Source organism: Mesoplodon bidens, assembly GCF_964165515.1.
Source record: "Mesoplodon bidens genome assembly, chromosome: 4".
Classification (NCBI taxonomy): Eukaryota; Metazoa; Chordata; class Mammalia; order Artiodactyla; family Ziphiidae; genus Mesoplodon; species Mesoplodon bidens.
Genome location: NC_138160.1, coordinates 125,786,355 through 125,809,598, shown reverse-complemented (window position 1 = coordinate 125,809,598; position 23,244 = coordinate 125,786,355). Strand labels below are relative to the sequence as shown.

General features: G+C 40.1%; 1 protein-coding gene across 4 annotated transcripts in view; it reads left to right on the top strand.

Moving 5' to 3' along the window:
• The window catches only part of PPP2R2B (protein phosphatase 2 regulatory subunit Bbeta), a gene marked incomplete at both ends in the record, with an annotated part of 458,963 nt that overhangs the window by 177,809 nt on the left and 257,910 nt on the right, over positions 1 to 23,244 (top strand). The window contains one exon of one of the 4 annotated variants that reach the window (XM_081230518.1): positions 9,854 to 9,890. The exons of the other annotated variants lie outside the window; for them this stretch is intronic. Within the exon in view, the coding sequence (XP_081086644.1) occupies positions 9,854 to 9,890 (37 nt within the window). Of the gene's footprint in view, positions 1 to 9,853; positions 9,891 to 23,244 lie in introns of those variants that run through there. 4 annotated transcript variants of the gene reach the window in all.

Here is a 23,244-nt window from a genome sequence, read left to right as displayed (position 1 = left end):
ATATATTGTGTACTACATTGGTGTGTATATATATATGATAATAGGTACATGCCTCCACGCATGTGTGTACATCATATAATCCTCACAGCAATCCTCAGCTGTATTTACAATTAAGGCTGAATTAGGTGAGACTTTTTACATCTTAGTCACCGTTGTCTATTATCCATCTCCTAGCCCAATATCTGGCAAATAGCGCTTATTACACGTTTATTAAGGAAATGAGGTAATGTATGACAAAACTGAGGCTTAGAGAAGTTGTGTCATCTGCCCAGCATCAGTCAGCACACTCGGGACTTGAATGCATGTATGTCTGACACAGAAATGCATGTTCTTAAGAATGGATTTAGGACGTGGATGGATCTAGAGACTGTCATACAGGGTGAAGTAAGTCAGAAAGAGAAAAACAAATATTGTATATTAATGCATATATGTGGAACCTAGAAAAATGGTACAGATGAACCGCTTTGCAGGGCAGAAAGAGAGAAGAGACACAGATGTAGAGAACAAACGTATGGACACCAAGGGGGGAAAATGGCGGGGGACGGGGGTGAGGGTGGGATGAACTGGGAGATTGGGATTGACATGTATACACTAATATGTATAAAATGGATGACTAATAAGAACCTGCTGTATAAAAAATAAAATAAAATTCAAAAAAACCCCACTGGATTTAGGTATATGACAATAATTTCTTTTTTACAAAGCTCTTGGAGATATACTTTGGATCCCATATTGCCCTAAGAATAACTTGATGGGATAAAAATCTGGTGTCATCTCCGCTTTTCACAAGTACGTAGATGCTCTAGAACAGGGTCTGTAAATTGTCCTGTAAAGGGCCAGATAGTAAATATTTTCATCTTTCCTGACCATACAGTCTATGTCCCACCTACTCAACTCTGCCACTGTAGCGTGTGGGCATGGCTGTATTCTAGCAAAACTCTATTTGCAAAATCAGGTGGTGGCCCATGGACCATTGTTTGCTGACCCCTATTCAAAAAAAGTGTTTGGTACCCAATAAAGTTCAAAAAATGTTGATCTTCCAAGTGAGTGATTTTGGTAAGTGCTAGAGGGATGCTTACCTGAACAGGAATGGCTCAGTGGGGAAGGTGGGGTCTTCGTGGGATTCTGACAGGTGGAGCGGAGCGGCACAGGCATTCCTAATGGAGAGTGGAGTCTTGTGTGATCTTAGGAGGCAAAAGTAAGCAAGGAAAATGGTGTATTATTGAGCAAATGAACTGGAGACTAGAGACATAGCCGACTGTTTGATGCCCATTAGAACCCTCATATACCACCACACATCTTCCAGGTAGTGTCCCCACAGCTGCTCACTCAGTGGTTACTTTAAAAATGTTTGTTATATACTAGGCTCCATGCTAACAAAAACCCCAGATATGCAGTTAAAAAGAAAACAGACACATATTCTACTCTCATAGAGCTTGCATTCTACTGGAAAGATACACATTAAACACAAACATAAGAACATGAATATAAATCTTGGTAAATGCTACATAGGAAAAGAATAGAGGCTGTGAGAGAACAAAATATCTGCTCACTGATGAAAATTGGGACTGTAAAGAAAAGTGTAAAAAAGAAAGTTGAATTTAGCTCTGAACATAATCATTACAAACATTTCTTGATGTATTTTCTTCCAGGCTGGTGTGTGTGTGTGTGTGTGTGTGTGTGTGTGTGTGTATGTATGAGAGAGAGAGAGATGAATGAAGGAATTATATGAAAAATATTATCATACCTATGTTTGTTTTGGTCCCAAACACAGTACTGTGAGCATTCTTCTGTAACATCCTATAGTTAAACCATAATTTTACCAATCACTCAATGCTGGAAGTTTGGATTATTTCCAGGATTTTGATGTAATATTTGTGTGATAAATGACTGCATGCATCTAAATCATCTCTCTGGTTATTTTCTTAGAACAAGTGTCTAAAGTCAAGATTACTGGGTTAAGTGGTACGAACAATTAAGTTTCTAGATAAGATCAATAAATTGCGTTCTTAAAAAGTGGTACCAGGGGCTTCCCTGGTGGCGCAGTGGTTGAGGGTCCGCCTGCGGATGCAGGGGACGCGGGTTCGTGCCCCGGTCCGGGAGGATCCCACATGCCACGGAGCGGCTGGGCCCGTGAGCCATAGCCGCTGAGCCTGCGCTCCGCAACGGGAGAGGCCACAACAGTGAGAGGCCCGCGTACCGCAAAAAAAAAAAAAAAAAAGTGGTACCAATGAGTGCCTTTGTAATTGCTATGGCTCTTTCCTACTTTTGTTTGGCCTGTGTTTTGCCTCTACTTCATGTTGTCACACGTTTTCAGAGTGTTTAAGTTCATCCTAGAGAATGTACATGGGGTGAAAATAAGAAAAAAAAAAGTCATAAAGATATAATTAATGAGCTTTCATTTGATCCCGTTGCCCTTGTCCTTTCCCAAAGCCCCGGGTCCTCTTACCCTTCCTAGTGGGAAAACAAGCTCAGTGCCCAGCCTCCGCTATTAAATACATGGGTAAGTAGCTTGCTCTCTGGGATTTAGTTGCCCACCTACATTAAATAAAATGACTTTCCTGATTCCCGGGCATCAGTTGTAGATAAGTATATGGAACCTGGTGACCCAGAAATGTTAATTTTCTTCAAACTGGTGAGTAGGTAATTTCAAAGAATGGTTGACCCAACATGACAACCCGTATGGTTGTTTAATGAGCTAGCCTCTTGTGGGGCTCAAACCTGACGTTTCTGAAAGCTATGTTAACTTTTTCTTGTTAATACTATATGTGGTTGAATGCAGTTTGAACCGAGATAAATCTGAGAAAACTAGACTCTATTGTTGGCTCAAGATTTCCAGACATCTCTAATTTCCCTCCAAAAATTGAGAGCATGATTTGATGGAAATGAAAAGTAAAAATCTTATAAACTACCACTGGGATTACACTTTTAATGAGTGATTTTTAGTCCAACCACGGTTGAACAACGCAGAGGCTAATTAGGTATAATTTATAGTCAGCCCTCTACACTCCCAGTTCTTCTGCATCCATGGATTCAACAAGCCATGGACTGTGTGGTACTCAAGTATTTACTACTTAAAAAAATATCCGTGTTTAAGTGGACCCGTGTAGTTCAAACCCATGTTGTTCCAGAGTCAGCTGTATGTTGGCTGTCTGTAGTTCACCAGTCTTTGGGGATTATAGCTGGGAGTCCATCTGAAGTCTCAGTTCATTTGGCTTGAATATTTGGGGCACTTTTCTCCCTCTGAACTATCTGGAGGTATTGCAGTAAGAAGACCACATTCTTTGACTTTTTTTGTTTAAACTTTTATGAAGTATTAAAAAATGATACACTGTTTGTGACCTAAGTGTTCAGTAGATAAAATTTAAAGGATGCATGGCTGGCTGGCTGGGTAGATGGATGGATGGATGGATAGACAGTTCAATGGATAAAAATTTGTGTGGTTAGTAGGTGATCCAGTTGCTTCCTCAGAGTTCTAAAAGTATTAAAACAGCTTCTATAAACATTAAGTTTCAACGATGATTTGAGATGATAATGTTAAAATCTACCTCTCATCTCCTTTCTCTGCTGTCTGGGAGGCCAGGGCAGGCGGGATGGAGCGAAAGAGTATTGATTAGGGCAGCACAGATGCGTGGGGATAGGCTTCCAGGAATTCATCAGTGGTTCTAGTTTAAAAGGAAAAGATATGACACAGGGGAGAAGAGCTGCCCTGGGACCCTGAGCTTAACAAGAGAGACTGGGACAGCTCAGTGCCTCCAGTTGATGTCTCCTGCAATGATTAATATCTAATCCCAACTCCAGATCTGTAGGATTAGCCTGGGTGAAATTAACATACTATGCTTTGGAAGTCAGAACTCTCTGGTTACTTCATAGGACATAGGAGGAAAGTTTTGGGTGCAGTTCCATTTGTGAACAAGGTGTATTTCCTTATGGGTTCTCTGACCCCTCACAGCGTCAGAGATCAAAAACCTGCTAAGGTCTCCCCAGGACCTGAAGAACTGTGCACTGTGGTGAAAAATGCAAAAAGAGTCTGATTATCATGTTGTACTTCTGCTGCCAACATGCTTACTCAGTTCCTAAGCTTTCTCAGCACAATTTGAGATGGAAATTTTCCGATCAGAATTTTTCCTATAAGTCTAAGAAACTTGGATGTGAGCCCATTGTGCAGGCCAGGTCTTTTCTTTTTCCAGTTACTTGACAAGCAGGTTGCCTTTGAGTCACTCATATGGATGGCCTTAATCTAGACGTTGGCACATGCTGAAGAGGCAAAACACATTTTCCGCCTTTTGTTTGACCCTTTAAGAAGATTAGTCTGTTCACGATTTTCTCCTGTGCTTATAAGCCTTACAGTTTACTGCCTGTCCCTTCGTTTACCTGAGTCTCTCCCAGCTGATCTTCAAACCAGGCAGGCTGGCTTGTGCAGGGTCCTCACTACCCCAGGCCATTCCTGCTTCCCTGCTCCTATAAGTACCCTTTTCCCTTCCCTGGTACCTATGTGACCTGCCTCCAATCCAGATTTTCCCATGACATTTTTCTTGAATTCCTTGAATTGTTTAATCATTAACAACAATCCTGTGATGTATAGGTCTCAGTCCCATTTCATGAATGAGAAAACTGAAGTCCAAGGTCAGCCAGCCAGCCAGAAAGAGGCAGACCGAATGTTGTCTCCCCAACTGGAAAGAAATTCCCAGAACACAGTTGTCACATCTTTACCCCTTTAGCTTATCCTACAGAGGACAGTGTAGTGCTTGGTGTACAGGTGCTTAGTAAATGGTTTTTAAACTGGATTTGAGTTTGACAGTAAATTGATTATGTCTCTGTAGTTAGGACAGCAGCCAGTTACATATTCTTTACGTGGCAGTTTGAACTTGGGGCTCCCTCTTCACATATTGAAGCCAGGTTCTCCTATGCCCACTAGGGTTTAAAGCTACAGGTGTGCTGTCAAAAGATGTGCTTTTTGCAATCACTTGGAAATCGTACCAGCTAATTAAGAGCATGATCCATTATTTATTCGTTCATCCATTCATTTGTTTATGTGTTTATGTTTTACTCTTTAACCATTCAGCAAGTATTGATTAAGCAACTGAAACCTTAGTCATGCCGTATGAGTTGGTATATGATAGCATCCAAATGAAAAAAGTATATAAAGGGTTATTAACATTGGTTATGAGGCGGGGAGGGGAGAAGTAAGCAAAAAAAAGACAATTCAAAATATTAAAGTTCACCACATCCATGATATATATAGTATGATTCCTCCTGTAGGTGTGAATTGTGAGAATTCAGCAAACAGAATGGTTATCAAAATATTAATGATGGTTATCTCAGGCTGATGGAACTTTTAGTAATTTTTACTATTTATCTTTATATTTTCTAATGAATGACAGTTTTCAGTAAGTGTTATGCATTGTTTACATACTAAAAATTATAAAGCTGTTATTGGGGTGAAAAATAATTCATGGAGTGTCTATTATGTGCGAAGAACAGGCCTCTGGATATCAATGTAGTAAATATTCACCTGAGTTCTTCTTTTTACTTCGAAGTCACATTAATAATTCTTCAAATGAAAATCAGTTGGAACCCTGGAAAAGTAGTGAAAAGTGGACACTAGTAATTGTCACATTCTGTAACAAGAATTCCATTCAAGTTCTCATACCTGTAGGTCTGGGTGAAAGGGCTTTGGCAATGAGCTTGGCCGTTAGGTTCAGAGACCCTTTGGTCCTGTCTCTTGGCTTAAACAATAAGAGTAAGATGACACCTCTGAGTTCAACCAATCATTCCATAATGGGGCTGGGGAAGGGTCTGGATGAGTCAGTTAAAATCAATTGCAGTGAAGGAAAAGCCATCTAAGAAAAAATGTCCTAGAGCCCGTGGGTCAGCACCAGCCCCTCTGCACATGAAGGATCTCACTGTCTGTATTTATTGACACAGAAGGTGGTTTTAATTACCCTGAAGGAATTTCTGGCATGTTTTGCCAAAGCCAGTCTTAAAATGTTTAATCAGTGGTTTAGTGACAACCAGACCCACTGGAGAGGCCGGCACCTGGGGGGACAGCTGGTTCAATGTGTAGTGTATTGCAGAGTGGCTGTTAGTAACAGAGCATAGGTATGTTTTATCAGAGAAGCAGAAGCAGGAAAATGAGATGATCTTGGCTTTGAAAAGTTTGGCATGTCTTATGTCTGAGAAACCTTGGTTTCCTTCCCAGTCATTGACCATGATCTAAGCAACCTCTGTAACCTCTGTTTGGGTATACTGAAGGTAAACTTTGGTAAGATGATCCAAAGCCAGAGTTTGAGTGACTAATCAAGCAATCAGCTTTATAGCTTTACAACCAGTGACTTGAAAAGAAATGAATTTACCTTTCCAAATACAGGCCCAGGGAGAATTTAGACTTTTACCTGTTTGTATTGACTACAAAATATTTTAAGAAAAGAGGTATAATAGGAAAAGCAGGATGATGGTGTCACATCACAAGGCCATGTTAATCTGTCAGATAACTTGAGGGGGAACCATAGTCCAAGGTAAATGTAAGGGCACCAAAGAAATTGTTTACTTGACTTTTTAGATAGCAGGTTCTTATTAGTTATCTATTTTATACATATTAGTGTATATATGTCAATCCCAGTGTTTACCTGATGTTTATCTCTTTGCTCTTGAATCTTTTGGCTGAATCCTGTCAGTGAAATGTAAAAACAATCAATAGTACTAAAATACTATCTTTTATTCATCTCTCCAGGTTTAACTCCAGATGGGGTTTCTTTTTTTTTTTTCGCAGCATAAAAATGCCCTTTTTCCTGTCTCCTGTCACTGCTGTCCCAAGCAATCTACATATAGACTAATTTCTGCTCTGATGTAGACATGTGAGGGTGAATAACTTGGCACCTTGAAACCTGAATAGGAATCTAAAGGTGTCTTTGGCAAAATATAATGAGCCCCCATTTGTTGAGCTACGAAGATTGTTTCTGTCATGTTTAGTGACATAATGGTTTGCCGATAATCCTTTTTGCTTGCATGGAAAGGTTTCTCAGCCTATTTCTTAGGAACATTCACTGACCTAGGGATTTGCGAAGGTTATAGAGAAGTAAGGTCATTGGAAATGAATCCCTCTTAACCATCAAGACAACTGAGCAAATAGTTCCATGGGTGCTCTTGCTACAGCTGCTAATTATCAGTTTTAAACAGTCCTCTTCCTCTTACCTTTCAGATTAGTCTGTCAGTAAACCAACTTGGCTAACCAGGTTGATACATTGGCCGCCAAATTTTAGGCGAGGAATGAGTTACATAAAATAATAATCCCATCTCATACTTCTGACAGGGTTTTATATTTCCGCAAAGTATTTTCACAACTCTTATCTACTATGCACAAAAAATTTGGAGAACAAGTTTTATTTTGTCTCATTTTCTCAGTGAGAAAACAGATCCAGTGGAGTTAAGCGGCTTGCCCATGATCACATAGCTGGTTTGTGGTGGAGACATGACTGAGATCCAGAGACTCTGATTCTGAAAACAGAGCTCTCCCCATGATATTAGAATACTAAATAAATCAACTTTCATTGAACTCTCAACTAGATGAAATCTTGCAGTTTTGGGAAAAGGTGTTCATTTTTGCTGACTCTCTCTGTGAGATGTTGGCCACCTACATCCTTAGCACAAGGTTCTTTGGGTAGAGCAATGTGGCATGTTACCCTTTGACTGTTGGGCTTGGGTGTGGGATATGTCTTATTCCTAAGGTTGTTCATTGTTACTATTGCCAAATGGGCAGGTTTGGGGGCCACTGTCCTAGCCAGTGGTGCAAGCCTCAAAGAGGTAGTGTTTGGTGATTATAAAGATGTAGAGAAGTCAGTGAACTTAGTTCTATTTCAAGACTGTGTACAGCACCCAGATATCTAACTCACAGATATCTGCCGTATGGAACAAGTAAGAAGATAGGTAAGAAAGACAATGAATTAATCATCACTGACACCATCCTTATCCCTGGAAACTTAATATAAGGGGAGGGAAGTTACATTTACTGAGTGGTTTTTACCTGCTCAGTACATATTTTGCTTCCTTTACATTTAATTATGTGAGCAGTGTATTCTTTATTAAGAAGATTGGCTCATTACTTAAATCCTCTAACTATAGTTACCCATATGTAAAATCATGACAGTGGTAACCACCTTTCATGGTGCTGTAAGGATTAAGTGAGATAGTAGTTACACAATGGTTAATTCAGTACCTGACACAGATTGAACATTCATTAAGTGGTTTTTTGATTGTTGGTTGTCTTTAGTATTTCTAGAAGCCTTAAATGGTCCTAAGTGTTATTTGCACTGGGCCAAACATTCTTTCTGCCCTCCAAATCCCTAGAGTTCAGGATTATACTAAAAAGATATACTCAAAGGATTAAGAACCCTGACTCTGGAAACCACTGGCTTTGTTTCCTGCCTCCATCACTTGCTAGTTCTATGACCTTGGGCAAGTTATTGAACCTCTGTCAGCCCAGGTGCCTCCTCTTTAGAATGAGGATAACAATGCTTAACTTCCTAAGGTTGCTGTGAATATTAAATACTGCAGTGTATATGATGTGCTCAGGACAGTGCCAGGTACATGGTATGTAATAATGGCTAAATAATGTTAGGTTATCTCTTCATTAATATTAATTCAGTTATCTAACTATCCTGAAGCAAAATCATGACTGTCAAAAGATGGTTGTTTTGGTTACAAAACAGAGGAGAAGTAAGTTAATACCTCACCCTTAATCTTTGATGTAGTATCAGTTCTGGCTGGTGGTGATTGGTCCCTTTTAAATAATAAATATAATCTCATATAATAATAAATGGAATCTTATGAGAATCTAAGCCAACTGCTGGTCTTTTCTGAATAAGAAATAAAGCATTAGGAAACAAAAATCCATTATCTACTCTAGGCACCATCAGTAGGATAGTTTTTAAAGGTGATAGCTTTGAGATATTAAAAAATTAATGATAATAGATTAATTATAAACCTCTCTTTCTATATTAGTAGTATGTTGAAGCTTCCTATTAAGCTTCCTATTATGGCTTAATTTTGTTGTTTTTGAAAGAACCTTGCTTTATTTTTAGTACTTTTTATATTGCCTTATTCGTAGATTCTGCCAGAGTATAATCTTATACCTGTGAGCACTCTGAGAGAAAGGGAGCCTCTTCTAATCAATGATTAGAAGTCACATGACTTGCTCCTATTTCTGAATAGTTCCAATTGCTTAAAAGTGGTTCTGTGTATCAGAGCAACCTCTCTTTTTTACCCATTGCTCCTAGCACTATACTATGAAGCCTTACCTCAAAGCTTGGTCCTGTGCACGTGATCCCTCCTCCTATAAAGATAGCTCTCCTAACCGCAGGCCTCCCCCAAACTCCCTAGATGCCCGATGGCTGTTGTTGTCCACTCTAATGCTATTAGAATCACCTGAAGCGTTTGTTAAACACAAATTGCTGGGCCTCCCCCCAGAGTTTCTAATTTACTAGGTCTGGGATGGGGCCTGAAAGTTTGCTTTCTAATGGTTTCCCAGGTGATGCTGCTACTGCTGGTCCAGAGCAACGCTTTGATAACCACTGTTCTTCAAAACCCGAAGGCAGCCCACTTGCTGTTGAGGAGGCTGAAGCACAGAGAGGTTTTGTAGTGTGGGTGGTGTCACCTCATTAGCCTGGACTTTGACAGGTCAGGGGCAACCTCACACAAAGATGCTAGAGAGGAATCTGGGGAGTGTGTAATGCACCTGTGTACGTTAACAAACTTGGAAGCTCCACTACCTTCTGGAGTCTGGATCTGAGCCCTGTGTTTGTCACAGAACCCAAGGGAGAACACAAGACAGAGAATAGTGGCACGGTAATGAAGCATGAATTATCCAGAGGAAAGCACCTATGGAAACAAAGGTATTAGTATGATTATTTATACCTACTCTTGTTAATTAAATAGCAACATGGAAGGGTTGACTAGTTCCCATTGCTTAAAAGTTGTTCTGTGGGTCCCAAATCCATTCATTCGCATTTGAAAAAAAAAGTGTAAATTGGAAGCATCGCTGAACTTACTGTTCTAAGAACACGTTTTGATGACATGCGTTGGTTCACAGCAAAGACAAAGAATAATTAGCCAAGAAACTACCAGGAGAGAGGGATTAGGCTAGATAAGAATAGACCCTACTTTATAGATGCTTAAGAGGTATGTAGAATAGGCTAGTGAACCAGACAGGTATATTAACTGTTCTAACAGATAAAAGGGTTGGGGTCAGCAGGCGAAGACAGACAATATGGGCTTCTATACTGGAATCCCTTTCAGTATAACCCCTAAACAGCCCCACCTGATTTGGAGGAGGTAGCATGAAGACATCTGCTGCCTTGTTTTTATTTCTTTCTTGAAACAGTACAGGGAGACTCTTTAGCTTGATAGCCTCCACATTTGGCTGTATTTTGGGGGCCCTGGAAAATAAAATTTAGTGCAAAAGAACAATGTATTTTTATTTAAGAAAAAAGAATCATCAGAGATTTTCCCTTGAGGTGGAATTTGTAACAGGTAGGTAAGAACTCTGAGACGGAGAAAAGAGTAAGAGATTCAGAAGAGAAGAGCTCCTTTTGAGAGAAGGAATGGGGAAAGAAGAGTTTCCAAATAAATATTTATTATAGGGAAATGAAATGAAAAAGGTGGTTAATGACTTAGTGGGAGAAGAAAAGAAAGAGCAGATGTGTATATTTATATGTATGTATGTATGTTTATGCACGTTCTCCATCAGTCTATGGATAAGGCTGTGTCAGGCATTGGTGTCCCAAAGGAATTATGCAACTTTAGCTTTATACATTTCTGTAGACTCCATACAGGTTATATTTCTTAATGTGCTTTTTAAAATAAGATAATAGGAGAGCAGGGTTTGTTTTTAAATAATACCTTGTGGTACTTGTGATGTGGAGTTCAGCTCTTTCCTTGCTATAGAGAAATTTACATTTTTCTGTCTGACTTATTTTCATAATGAGTTTATGTCTGTTATAATTTCAATGTACTTTTCTTTCATTCCTGTCATCCAAGTCACATTTTCAATGCATTCTAATATGGTATTGACTGGAGGGCTGAGTTTTATTTGGTTTGTCCTTAGTAACAGTACTTTAATGAGATAAGACTAGCTGGACTTTGAATGGATTTCCCTGAAGCTTCCAAATTTATGCCCTCTATACCTCCTCCAAGAGGGAGGGAGAGGGAAGGACTAAAGTATTTGGTCATGTTTTGCGGGTCTGCATCATGTCGGACTCAAAATTTCCAAAAGTACTAAAGCTGCTAGTGAGAAAGAGACAGTTCAGAGTGAGAATTTTCAGTGCTTGCTTGGAGGAAGAATAGCAAGGGTGAATATTGGCTTTTCATTGTGTCTCATCAAGTCCAAATGTTTCTGAAAAATACCTTCAAAGTTAAAAGATGGTGCCCTTGGACTTCCCTGATGGTCCAGTGGTTAAGACTCTGCCCCTCTAGTGCAGGGAGCCCGGGTTTGATTCCTGGTCAGGGAACTAAGATCCCACATGCTGTGGGGCATGGCCAAAAAAAAAAAAAGATGGTGCCCTTTTCAACATGCTCAGGGGTTGGTGACTGTAAGCACATGCATAGTTTGTGAATAAGCATGAGGTATGAAATGAATGAGTGTGTGTGTGTGTGTTAACATCAGTGCCATTCGAGGCATCATTTTCACAAGTTAAGGTACTTTCTTCAGAAATGGACTCCATTAGAATTTGGTTAAGATTGCCTTGAGTTTTCAACGAGAGGTGAAGATTATGTAATAGCAGTATAAGGCATGAAGTCGTGTGTTGCAATCTCTGATTGCCCAAATTGTGCTCCAGGGAGAAATAATACTTTAATATGTAGCAGCAGATTGGTATGGAAGGAGTCTGCCATTCATCCTTTTATTTACTAAGTATTTATTGAGCACTTACTATGTGCTGTGCTTTGTACCGGGGATGTGAAAGTATAGTATACATACCTGGACTCTTCTGTTAAGGAACTCATGCCCTAGTGGGGGACACAGACAGGACAACAGGCAGTTATTATGTAGTCTGAGGAGTTCTGTGATGGGGGAAGGACAAGGGACTCTAAGATGATGGGGGAGGGCTCAGAGGAGGGCTCATGAAGAAGGAGGTGGCTAAGCTGAGACCTGATGGTTGAGGAGGAGTAAGGTGAAGGGAAGAGGGATGAAGTGCTCCAGGTAGGGCGGATGGTATGATCAGAAGATAATGGGTTAGTCCTACCTGACTTAGTAGTTGCTTGACTTCAGAAAAAAAGCCCATCTTGGAGATTGAGTTTCCTTATCTTCCTGCGGGGGAAGATAGATGGTGATATCGGTAGTTGCAAAGATGGTGGTCCTGACGGGTGGTGGGGATTGGGCGGGGGCGGTGGGGAGGAGGAGAAAAAGGTAAACAGAAGCAGTTCACATTTCCTGAGCACTTATTAGGCACCATGTTTAAGTATATTAAACATTTTCCATGCATTAATTACCTGTCAGAGTTTTACAATCTCTGTATGAGGTAGGCACCCTTATCTCTGTTTTACAGATGAGAAAAGTGAAGTTCAGAAAGGCTCCATGACTCGCTCAAGGTCACCCTGCTAGTCAGTGGAAAAGCCAGGATTTAAAAACAGAAGTTGACTCTAGAGCCCACATTTTCTATCATTACTGTGCTGTTCATAACCTAACTTTTTCACGGGGCTGATGGAGAGATGAGTGGGGCAATTCATTTGAAAGAGCTTTTTAAACTGCGTGGAAGTCTGTGCTGTCACTGTACGTGTTGAGCTGAGGCATGAGTCCTGTTCTCGGCAGCTAACCTAGAATAAAAAGGAAAACTGCTTTCAGCCATATATGGGCTGCTGTTTCTTGCCTTGTTAGCAACCCCTCTAATTCCATGGCCTCAGCACGTTAGTAGTCAAAAGTGGCTTTCCCTGGGGAACATGTTTTGAAGCAACAGAACATTAGATGAGATGGACCATGGATTTGCTCCCGAAAGACAATTGTTATATTAGAAAGTCCTCAAACAGGACTTCCCTGGTGGTGCAGTGGTTAAGAATCCACCTGCCAATGCAGGGGACGTGGGCTCGAGCCCTGGTCCGGGAAGATCCCACATGCTGCGGAGCAACTAAGCCCGTGCGCCACAACTACTGAGCCTGAGCTCTAGAGCCCGCGAGCCACAACTACTGAAGCCTGTGTGCCTAGAGCCCATGCTCCGCAACAAGAGAAGCCACAGCAATGAGGAGCCCGCGCATAGCAACGAAGAGGAGCCCCCACTCGCCGCAACTAGAGAAAACCCGCGCGCAGCAACGAAGACCCAATGCAGCCAAAAATAAATAAATAAGTAAACAAATAAATAAAATTTTAAAATAGAGAGAGAATGTGTTTGGGAGTGTTCCTCCCTCTGCTGAAAAAAAAATCCTCAAACATTTGAGATCATTAATCTCTGTTAATTACTCCATGCCCACTCTGATTATTCGGCACAAAATGAAATGGAAGCTTGGCAACTATCCAGTTCTTTTCAAGATCGTGGCTTCTAATATGGATAATTCAAAGCCCCAGATGGACTCTAAAAAATTCTGGAGTACCTGGTTGACATAAATATATATACATATACATATACATATATATATATATATACATGTGTATATATGTGTGTGTATATATATATATTTTTTCTGCCTTGCCTCCACTTTTTTGCCAAATAGACTCTCTTCCTGTCACCTCGATGTTTTTGACAGTTTCCCCAACATGCTCCTTGCATTTGTCCTCACTCTAATCAGCCATTGTGTTGTGAACTTCAGGCTGTCTGCACTAGGGTCACACAAGCCGGTCCGTGTTGCTGGCCAATGCATTAGCCGCCATTGGGAGTAATTGCGAAGGTTCTGAGAGAGGCAGTTGCAAGCTCTCTGGGCCCAGAGAGCACATCTCCACTCCAGAGGGAGTGGCTGGTCGTAATCTAGTGTAGGGAGATCCGCAGTGAACTAAAATCATGAATTCTTCTGCATCATAGTTCAATTCCAGAGGCTAATTGTTAGTTTGTTTAAGTCCCACTTGAGGCCCTGATAAGGGGGTTTTCCTTTTGGAAGCTTGATTGAGCTTATGTGAAAGGCAAGACTGTGTAACTCAGATATACTAGTGAAATGCAAACAGTTTCATGTATTAATGGTCACTAATGACTTGTAATCAAGCTATGATTTGTTAGGTTAAAAACAAAGATGCAATTAGTTTATTTGTTCAGGGGTGTAAGTGGAAGAATTTATCAATCTGCTGATTGTTCTTTTCCATTGGAGACGGTCGGCTGGCGCATTAGACTTGAGCTGTGGGACCTCGGGGCTGCCGCTGTCTGTTCCTGAGATTCTCCCAGCTTCCTGACCGACACCTCTTAGGTCTACCACCTTCATCAAAAGGGGACAAAGAGGATAACTGTTCTGGTGCCCTTTCTCTGTGGCCTTTCCTCTTGCGAATCAAGCCCCTTCAGTACTATTTTTTCTCTTTTTGCTCCACTCTGGTCCCAAACTTCAACTAGTTGATTTTCTCAACGTATGACCATTCATTCAGCAAACATGTAACACGTAATTATTGAGGGCCAGTTATGCTCCAAACACTATCTTAGGCCTTAAGTTGTATAATGGTTTTCAAGAGTCTTGACTCAATCTTCGCAAAGTTTACAGTCTTTCCATAGATGTCTTTAAAATTTTCTGTGGCAGTAACTACTCTTTTCAGTGCTTATCACTAAAACTCAATGAAAACTCCTTTGGCATGAGACAGATGCTCTGTTGAGATATTCATCTTTGAGAACAGGCACTTTGATCCTTCAGGGTACACCAAAACTGGCACTAGAGATTTTGAGGGATTATAATGACTCCTTAGAAAAGATATACCTGATGCCTTCCCTAATCTTTTATTTAACCCGAAGAAGTAAATACATTTAAATCCTTATGGGAGGGCCTTCCCTGGTGGCACAGTGATTAAGAATCCACCTGCCAATGCAAGGGACATGGGTTCGAGCCCTGGTCTGGGAAGATCCCACATGCCACAGAGTAACTAAGCCCGTGCGCCACAACTACTGAGCCTGCACTCTAGAGCCTGCGAGCCACAACTGCTGAGCCCGCGTGCCACAACTAGTGAAGCCTGTGCACCTACAGCCCATGCTCCGCAACAAGAGAAGCCACTGCAATGAGAAGCCCGTGCACCACAACGAAGAGTACCCCCTGCTCGCCACAACTAGAAAAAGCCCGCGCATAGCAGCAAAGCCCAACACAGCCAAAAATAAATAAATAAATTTTAAAAATAATAATAAATCCTTATGCGAGACCATGACATTAAAACAAAATCCTTTCATCCTTCATCAAGTGGAAACACTATGATGCACTTGATACCACAGAGCAATGATGATACAGGTTATCCCGGTGAGACATTAGATTACTTGAGATCATGTTGAGACAATGGGAATGATCGCACTCCCATAGCACATGACTTCTTTCCTCATCAGAACTAATCCCACACTCACCTGAAATTCACTAATCTGAAAGGACTATCAGTCTGTGTTGACTGTCTCCTCCCCTGGAAGGTGAGAACCTTGTGTCTCTTGCTCAGCATTTATCCCAGGGTCTAAAACAGTGCCTGACATATAATAAATATGCTCAGTAAATATTTGTTGAATAAAATTCAGGCACGATGATGAGAGCTTGAAAGCTAATAGTATCATTTGGGATTTTGTGGAAAAAAGCAAAATTACTTGATGACAATGATCTTAAGAATTAAGACTGGTAAACAACTGGTGCCATAGCTGACCTCATCTGTGTAGGATTGTTTTTTTATGTCCCCTTTATGTTCACTTCCACATAATATCCATTTCAATGCACTAATGACCCGTACGATAAAAGGGATTTCCTATACCTTTGGAAACTACTGGAACCTACCAGTGATATTTCTTATACTCATCACAAGGGTAACCAATCAAATTTCTAGAGTGAACTGTTGTATTCTTCAGAATTCAGTGAGGGGCGTTGATGTTCAGGGATGCCTTGGCAATAGTGTAGGTGGATGGTGTGGTCACTTTTCATTCATTTATTTAATACATATTTAGGGGACACTTATTGTGTGCCAGGCATGGGGTTAGATGCCAGGAATATGGAGTAACGAGGCCATCTGGGGAAATACATTAACCAAAGAATAACAAAGATAAATATACAGTTGTGACTGTGACAGGCTCTGCAGAGGAAGAGTTTGTGGTGCTATGAGAGTGACCTGGACAGGGGACGCGCCCCTGGTGAAGAGGGGACTGGGCTAGATCCTGAAGCGGTAGTAGGAGTTAGCTGTGTTGAAGAGGAGATGCAAAAATATATGTATAGTAGTTGCAGTAAAGAGAGTGTGTGTCCAGAGAAGTGAAAGGTGACCCATGTGGCTTGAGTTCCCACAAGGTAAGCATTAGACAGAAGCCAGATCTTGCAGAACCTTGAGGGCATATGAGGACTGTATTGCTTTTTATCCTAGGAGTCAAAGGAAATGTTAAAATATTTAAATGTAGGGAAGATGGGGAGCAGTGACCAAATTTGTTTTTCAAAAAGATCATTCTGGCTGCAGTGTAAAGGGCAGAATGGAAACGTTCCAGAATAGATTTACAGAGACAAGTGATTTGGTCATATGCAACTGACACAGAATCCACATAATATATGCCCATGTGAGGCAGTCCCCATATAAAGCACGTACCCTTCCAAGAGATTCAAGATGAGCTTCTCCATGGTATAATATAGACCTCTTCAAGTCTCCTCTGTGTCATTCACACACACCCAGACATAAATTAGCATCATTAATGCAGCAGAGTGTCACATTAGCGCCCAGTTCCTCATCCAGCTGATGTATCGCTTGAGCATCTTTCCCTTTGTACTTTCCCATTCTCCTTCAAAGGCTGTTCTCAGGTCTTATTTTCCTTCCCAGAAGTGTGAGATTGGTTTTTCTGCTGTGCTGTTAGAGTCATCCACCACTTAGGGTCTAATCCGCCGTGGCTTTGTTCCTGTTTGTCAGGAACTTTGAGCATATATTAAGACATTATACAGGGTGGAAGCTGTATTTTGACAATGATTATGCCATTATCTGTTTTAATACATGTAAATTGCTGTGGAGAAACAAACCATTTTATGCCACTTGAATCCTTTTCAGGGAAGCCTGAATCCTTTTTGCGTAGCTTAGATGTATTACTGTCATTTTCCCTTCACGAAGTTGAATAAACACACTTAAATCAGACCTTGGTTAGTGCACCCTCTTTTATTGTTGCCCTAATAAATTGTTGTGAGTTTAGTCTTTGAAATCCATATTTGGTGACATTTGTAAATTCATCTGTAGTCCCTTCCAGAATTGAAATTGTTTGGTAAACCCAACACGTGTATTATATGTGGCAAGCACTGTACTTGGGGTACAGCCGTGAATAAGGAAGAAGCTACCTTTAAGAAGCTTACAGTCATTGCCCACTGTTGGCGTGGGAATTTACAGATAAGCAAGGGCAGAAGGTTAGAGTGATCCACGTGGTAATGGATTAGAGTTGGAGACATCAGAAGGAACTCCTGTTTAAGTTTATATAGATACACATGATTGCATAGGGAAGTATTTATGTGTATATACACAGAGTTGTATACCTACATATATTTATTTCTGTGTCAGCTGAGAGCACCTAAAAGAAATGACACCCCAGTAGCAATAGGCCCAACTAGCACCCAGCTCTTGATTTCTAAAACCATTCTCCAATAAAATGACCCTGGAATCCTGGGAGAAATATCTGGTTTGGGGACTGGAGAAGAAAATATATGAGATGACGTCAGAGTCTCTTATGGTCCCAAAATGTAAGGAAGTGCTCAGAAAAGAAAAAGAAAAAAAAACCTACATTGATGAGAGTGTGTCAGAGTGACACAGGAGCTGACTGAAGGAGTTCCCAGTGGCTCAAGTGGAATAATTGGAATAAAAAAACATAGTAGTATTGGATTATATCCCAAAGTATAAAATAAATATCCATGAATCCATACTGATATGAAGAATTGAATAAATTAATAAATGGGAGAGAAGAGAAAAATCTCCCTTGTGGAATGCCAAATAAATTATATAGAAGACCCAGCCTCAAGGAACATAGCAAGTAGGCATAATTCCCCATTCCTTAAGTGTGGGCTGCACATAAAGACTTCTTTCTACAGAGTAAAGATGAGGAAGACAGGGGAGCAGGGACAGGAAGCGTAACTTTACAGAGGAGAAACCTGACAGACATTACTTCAGCTAGTGATCAAGGTCCGCATGAACAGTCATAATTCATGTTGATAGTAGGCATCCTTGATAGGATGTGATGACTATGACACTTTGTCACGTTCTCTTTGATCTTTGATCAGGAGAAAAACATCAGACAAATTCCAATAGAGGAGTATCTATCCTACAGTATACCTGTTCGTATTCTTCAAAACTGTGAAGGTCACCAAAGGCAAGGAAAGTCTGAGAAACTGCCACAGAAGAGGAGCCTAAGGAAACGTGACAAGTGTAACATAGTATCCTAGAAGGGATCCTAGTGCAGAAAAAGGACATTAGGTAAAAACTGAGGAAATACTAATTAAACTATGGACTTTAGTTAATAGTAATATATTAATACTGGCTCATTAATTATAACAAATGTCCTACACTAACAAGATATTCATAATAGGGAAAACTCTGCAAGAGGTATATGGGAATTCTCTGTGCTATGTGTTTAATTTTTCTGTAAATCTAAAACTGTTTTTAAAATTTAAAGAATAAGGAGCTTATAGTCTAGTGAGGGAATCCAGTAAGCTAGTAGGCAGTCGTAATACAGTATAATGAAGGAGGATGTATAGAGTGATTGGGAGAAACAGTAGGGCATCTAACTGGTCCTTCAAATCCTGACATGACCACTTTGGACAGTTTACTTGACCCTCTGATCTTCTGTTTCCTCATCTCTAAAATGGTGATAAAACCTGCCATGAATCAATATAGACTGTGAGGTCAAACTACAGGGGCTCAAACCCCCAGCTACAGAGCTAGGTGGTTTGCTAAATCTATCTGGACTTTAGTTCCTCATCAGTAAGTAGAATAATAATAGTACCTACCTCAGAGAGTTGTCCTGAGGTCTGGGGTAATACCTGTGAAATGCTTAGAACAAGCCTCGGCACACTGTGCTAGATAAATGTAAGCTTCTACTGCTGCCGTCAGCTCACAGAGTTATGGTGAAGACTCAATGGGGTGATCATGGAGAGTACCTAGCACATGCCTGCCATGTCATAAACCCTGTGGTGGTGGTGTGATGGTAGTGGCAGAGGCAAGAAAGAGGTGCTGGAGGCCAGGAGAATGCCCTTCCCTTGAATTCTACACACCAGACACAGTGGTCTTCTCTAACCCTACACTAGGAACAGGATAGGAGTTGATGAGATAAAAGGAGGGTGATGGGTGTGGGCTCTAGCCAGAAGGAACAAATGTCCAAAAGCCAAAGAAAGTGTGGCACCTTTACAGAACTTTATAGAGTTGAGAGTGGCTGGAGTGTGGAATCTAAGGAGGGAGAAAGAGAAGTAAGTAGGTCCAGCATTATGTCAGGAATTGAAGACTGGATTCAGGATTTGGACTTTAGCCTAGGGTCACCATAAAGTACTGGCTATTGTTTGAAAAAAAATCGGTTGGAAGTGGAAGACCATTTAGGAAGCTATTTCAGTTGTACAGGTGGAGAGATCATGGTAGGGAATCTGGAAGTCGAGTTAAAGAATTTGAAGTCTAACAATAGGGCAAATACTGACTGTACAATTTTGTGAAAATCTTTTTCTGCCTAGGAGTCAGACATATTACAGTATGTGATGCCTGGACAATTTCCTACTATCTGCATAAGATTTAAAAAGTGTAGGATAATGTTAAGAATTTTAGGTAGCGACTTTGAAACATCTACATATTTTCCACCCCTAATATGTACCATCATAGATAATTTTTTTAAAGCCATAAACATAACAATCAGCTTAGCTCTGAAATGCTCTAGACCAGCATCATCCAATAGAAATGTAATACAAACCATGTGTGTAATGTTAATTTTCTATAGCCACATTTAAACAGTAAAGAAAACAGGTGAAATTAATTTTAATAATACATTTCACCAATATATTGAAAAATTGTCATTTCAACATGTAATCAGGATAAACATTATGAATTAGATATTTTATATTCTTTTCCTTGTCTTGTCTTCAAAGCCTGGTGTGTATTTTATACTTACGGCACACGCCATTCACACTAGCCTCATTTCACGTGTGCAGTAGCCACGCGTGGCTAGTGACTGACTGTATGGGACAGCTCAGGTCTAGAGCTTTCAAACTCCTAGTCAGAAATCTTTTTAGCTTTACACTTGCTGGTGAAATCTTTTTCAAACACGTTAGTCAACATTTCTGCCTTAATACCTGCACATGGGAAACTGACTTTAGTGCACATACTCAAATTGCCTGTTTCTTTCACTCAATTAATAGTTAGTGAATGTCCACTATATGGTAGTGGAACACCTACTATATGAGCGTTGGTCCTGGTTTACACACTGGAGTTCTAATTGTGAGCTGACCCTACATGTTGCCTATCCTTCCTGGAGTTTAGAAGGTCATGGAGGAGAAAGGCAAATACAAAACAAAATCTAGTAAATGAGGTAATCATAAATTATGCTGTGATGAAAACAAATGAGAGACTTTTGCTTTTATTTCTTTTGCCTTAAGAGATAGATCCAAAGGAATATTGCTATGATTTATGTCAAGAGTGTTCTGCCTATGTTCTCTCCTAGGATTTTTATGGTTTCAGGTCTTACATTTAGGTCTTTAATCCCTTTTGAGTTTATTTTTGTATATAGTGTGAGAAAATGTTCTAATCTCATTGGTTTACATGTGGTTGTCCAGTTTTCCCAGCGCCACTTATTAAAGAGACTGTCCTTGCTCCATTGTACATTCTTGCTTCCTTTGTCAGAGATTAATTGACCGTAGGTACCTGTGTTTATTTCTGGGCTCTATATTCTGTTGCATTGAACTATGTAGCTGTTTTTGTGCCAGTACCATGTTTTTTTGGTTCCTGTAGCTTTGTAGTACAGTCTGAAGTCAGGAACCATGATACCTCCAGATTTGCTTTTTTTTTTTTTCCCTCAATATTGCTTTGGGAATTCAGGGTCTTTTGTGGGTCCATGTGAATTTTAGGATTATTTGCTCTAACTCTGTGAAAAATGTTTTGAGTATTTTGATAGGGGTTGCATTAAATCTGTAGATTGCTTCAGGTAGTATGGACATTTTAACTTAAAAGCTTTTGTATAATAAGGAAAGCCATCAACAAAATGAAAAGACAACCTACTGAATGGGAGAAAATATTTACCAATGATATGACCAAGATTAATATTCCAAAATACATAAACAGCTTATACAATTCAATCTCAGAAAAACAAACAACTCATTTAAAAAATGGACAGAAGACCCATATATACATTTTCCCAAAGAAGACATACAGGTGTCCAAAAGGCACATGAAAATATGCACGACATTGCTAATCATCAGAGAAATACAAACCCAAACCATGATGAGATGTCACCTCATACCTGTCAGAATGGCTATCATCAAAAAGACTACAAATAACAAATGTTGAGGATGTAGAAAAAAGGGAACTCTTGTACCCCGTCGGTGGGAATGTAAATTGATACAGCCACTGTGGAAAACAGTATTGAGGTTTCTCAAAAAAACTAAAAATAGAACTACTGTATAACCCAGCAAATCCCACTCCTGGAGTTTCCGAAGAGAATGAAAATAATGATTCAAAAAGATACATGTACCACAGTAAGCAACAGATGAATGTCCATCAACAGATGAATGGATAAAGAAGATGTGGGGTGTGTGGGGGGGGACGTGGGGGCGTGGATATATAGACATGTGTGTGTGTGTATATATATATATATGTATACACACATAATGGAATATTACTCAACCATAAAAAAGAATGAAATTCTGTCATTTGCAATGACATGGATAGACCTAGAGAGTATTATGCTCAGTGAAATAAGTCAGACAGAGAGAGACAAATGCTCTGTTATCACTTACATGTGGAATCTAAAAAATAAAACAAATGTATATAACAAAACAGAAACAGACTTATAGATATGGAGAACAGACTAATGGTTACCAGTGGGGAGAAGAAAGCGGGGAGGAGCAAGCAAAGTGATGAAAAGAAGTGTAGGTGCTAAACCCAGCTGTTTTTGTTGGACTCTTTTCATAGTGGAATTGCTTTTGAGCTCTTCTTTGTAATGGAATTGCATCTTTCAATGTCCAGGGTGCTTTGTGAATGGCATCTCCATTTTCTTCTCCAAAAATTAAGTTGCACAGAGTGGAGCTAGGCAGGCAGGTCTTCCACCCTGACTGTGGCTTCTGGATTTCCAGATATGTGGTTGGCTGTTTCTGAAACGAATGCTCGTAGGTGCATAGTGACATCTTGGGGGTCCTGCCAACAGCTTGTTAGTGTGTATGAAGGAGGAGCAAGGATCCAAGGAGGCCAGGGAAGAAGATGGCCTTTTATTTGTCTGGCATTTTGGAATAATTTAATACATTTTTTGAAATCATTATCTCATGGTCATGATAATTCTGTAAAATAGATGAAGCGAGCAGAACCACCTCCAAGTCATAGAAGAATGCCGAGGCTTTGAGAAATTGAGTGACATGGTTAGTTGTGGCCAAAATGGACAATGAGAGTATATCTTCTGACTTGCACTTTTTCTCTCTTGTGAGAGAACACCAGTGACTTACCTGATCTTACAGTCCATTACAAAGCGCCCCTTTTAGGAATGTATAAAATAGAATCTGAGTTCATTGGGACTACGTTTCCCTTGGGACTATTTAAAACCTAATCTCCTGTATTCCAGTGCTGCTGAGGGCAGGGAGACAGTTTCATAATCTGTCTTATGATAAAGCAGCTTGATTGCAAGCCCCAAAGTACTGGGTTTATGTACTTCTCCAGGTATAGTGTTCAGTACACTACCAAGTGTCATTAAATAGCTAATAAAAACGATGGAATCAAGACCCTACTTGGTCATTATTCACAGTCTGACACCTGGATAATTTTCAAGCATTAGGACAGAAAGAATTTGCATTTAAAAATTATTTTAACCTAATTTACTAACTGAGAGTCTAGGAGCCAAACTTTCTAATAGTTAGTACTTGGTTGTTATTAGCAGATAAGAAACACGGACTCTTTTTTCAGGTGTGTCATTTTTTTCTTTT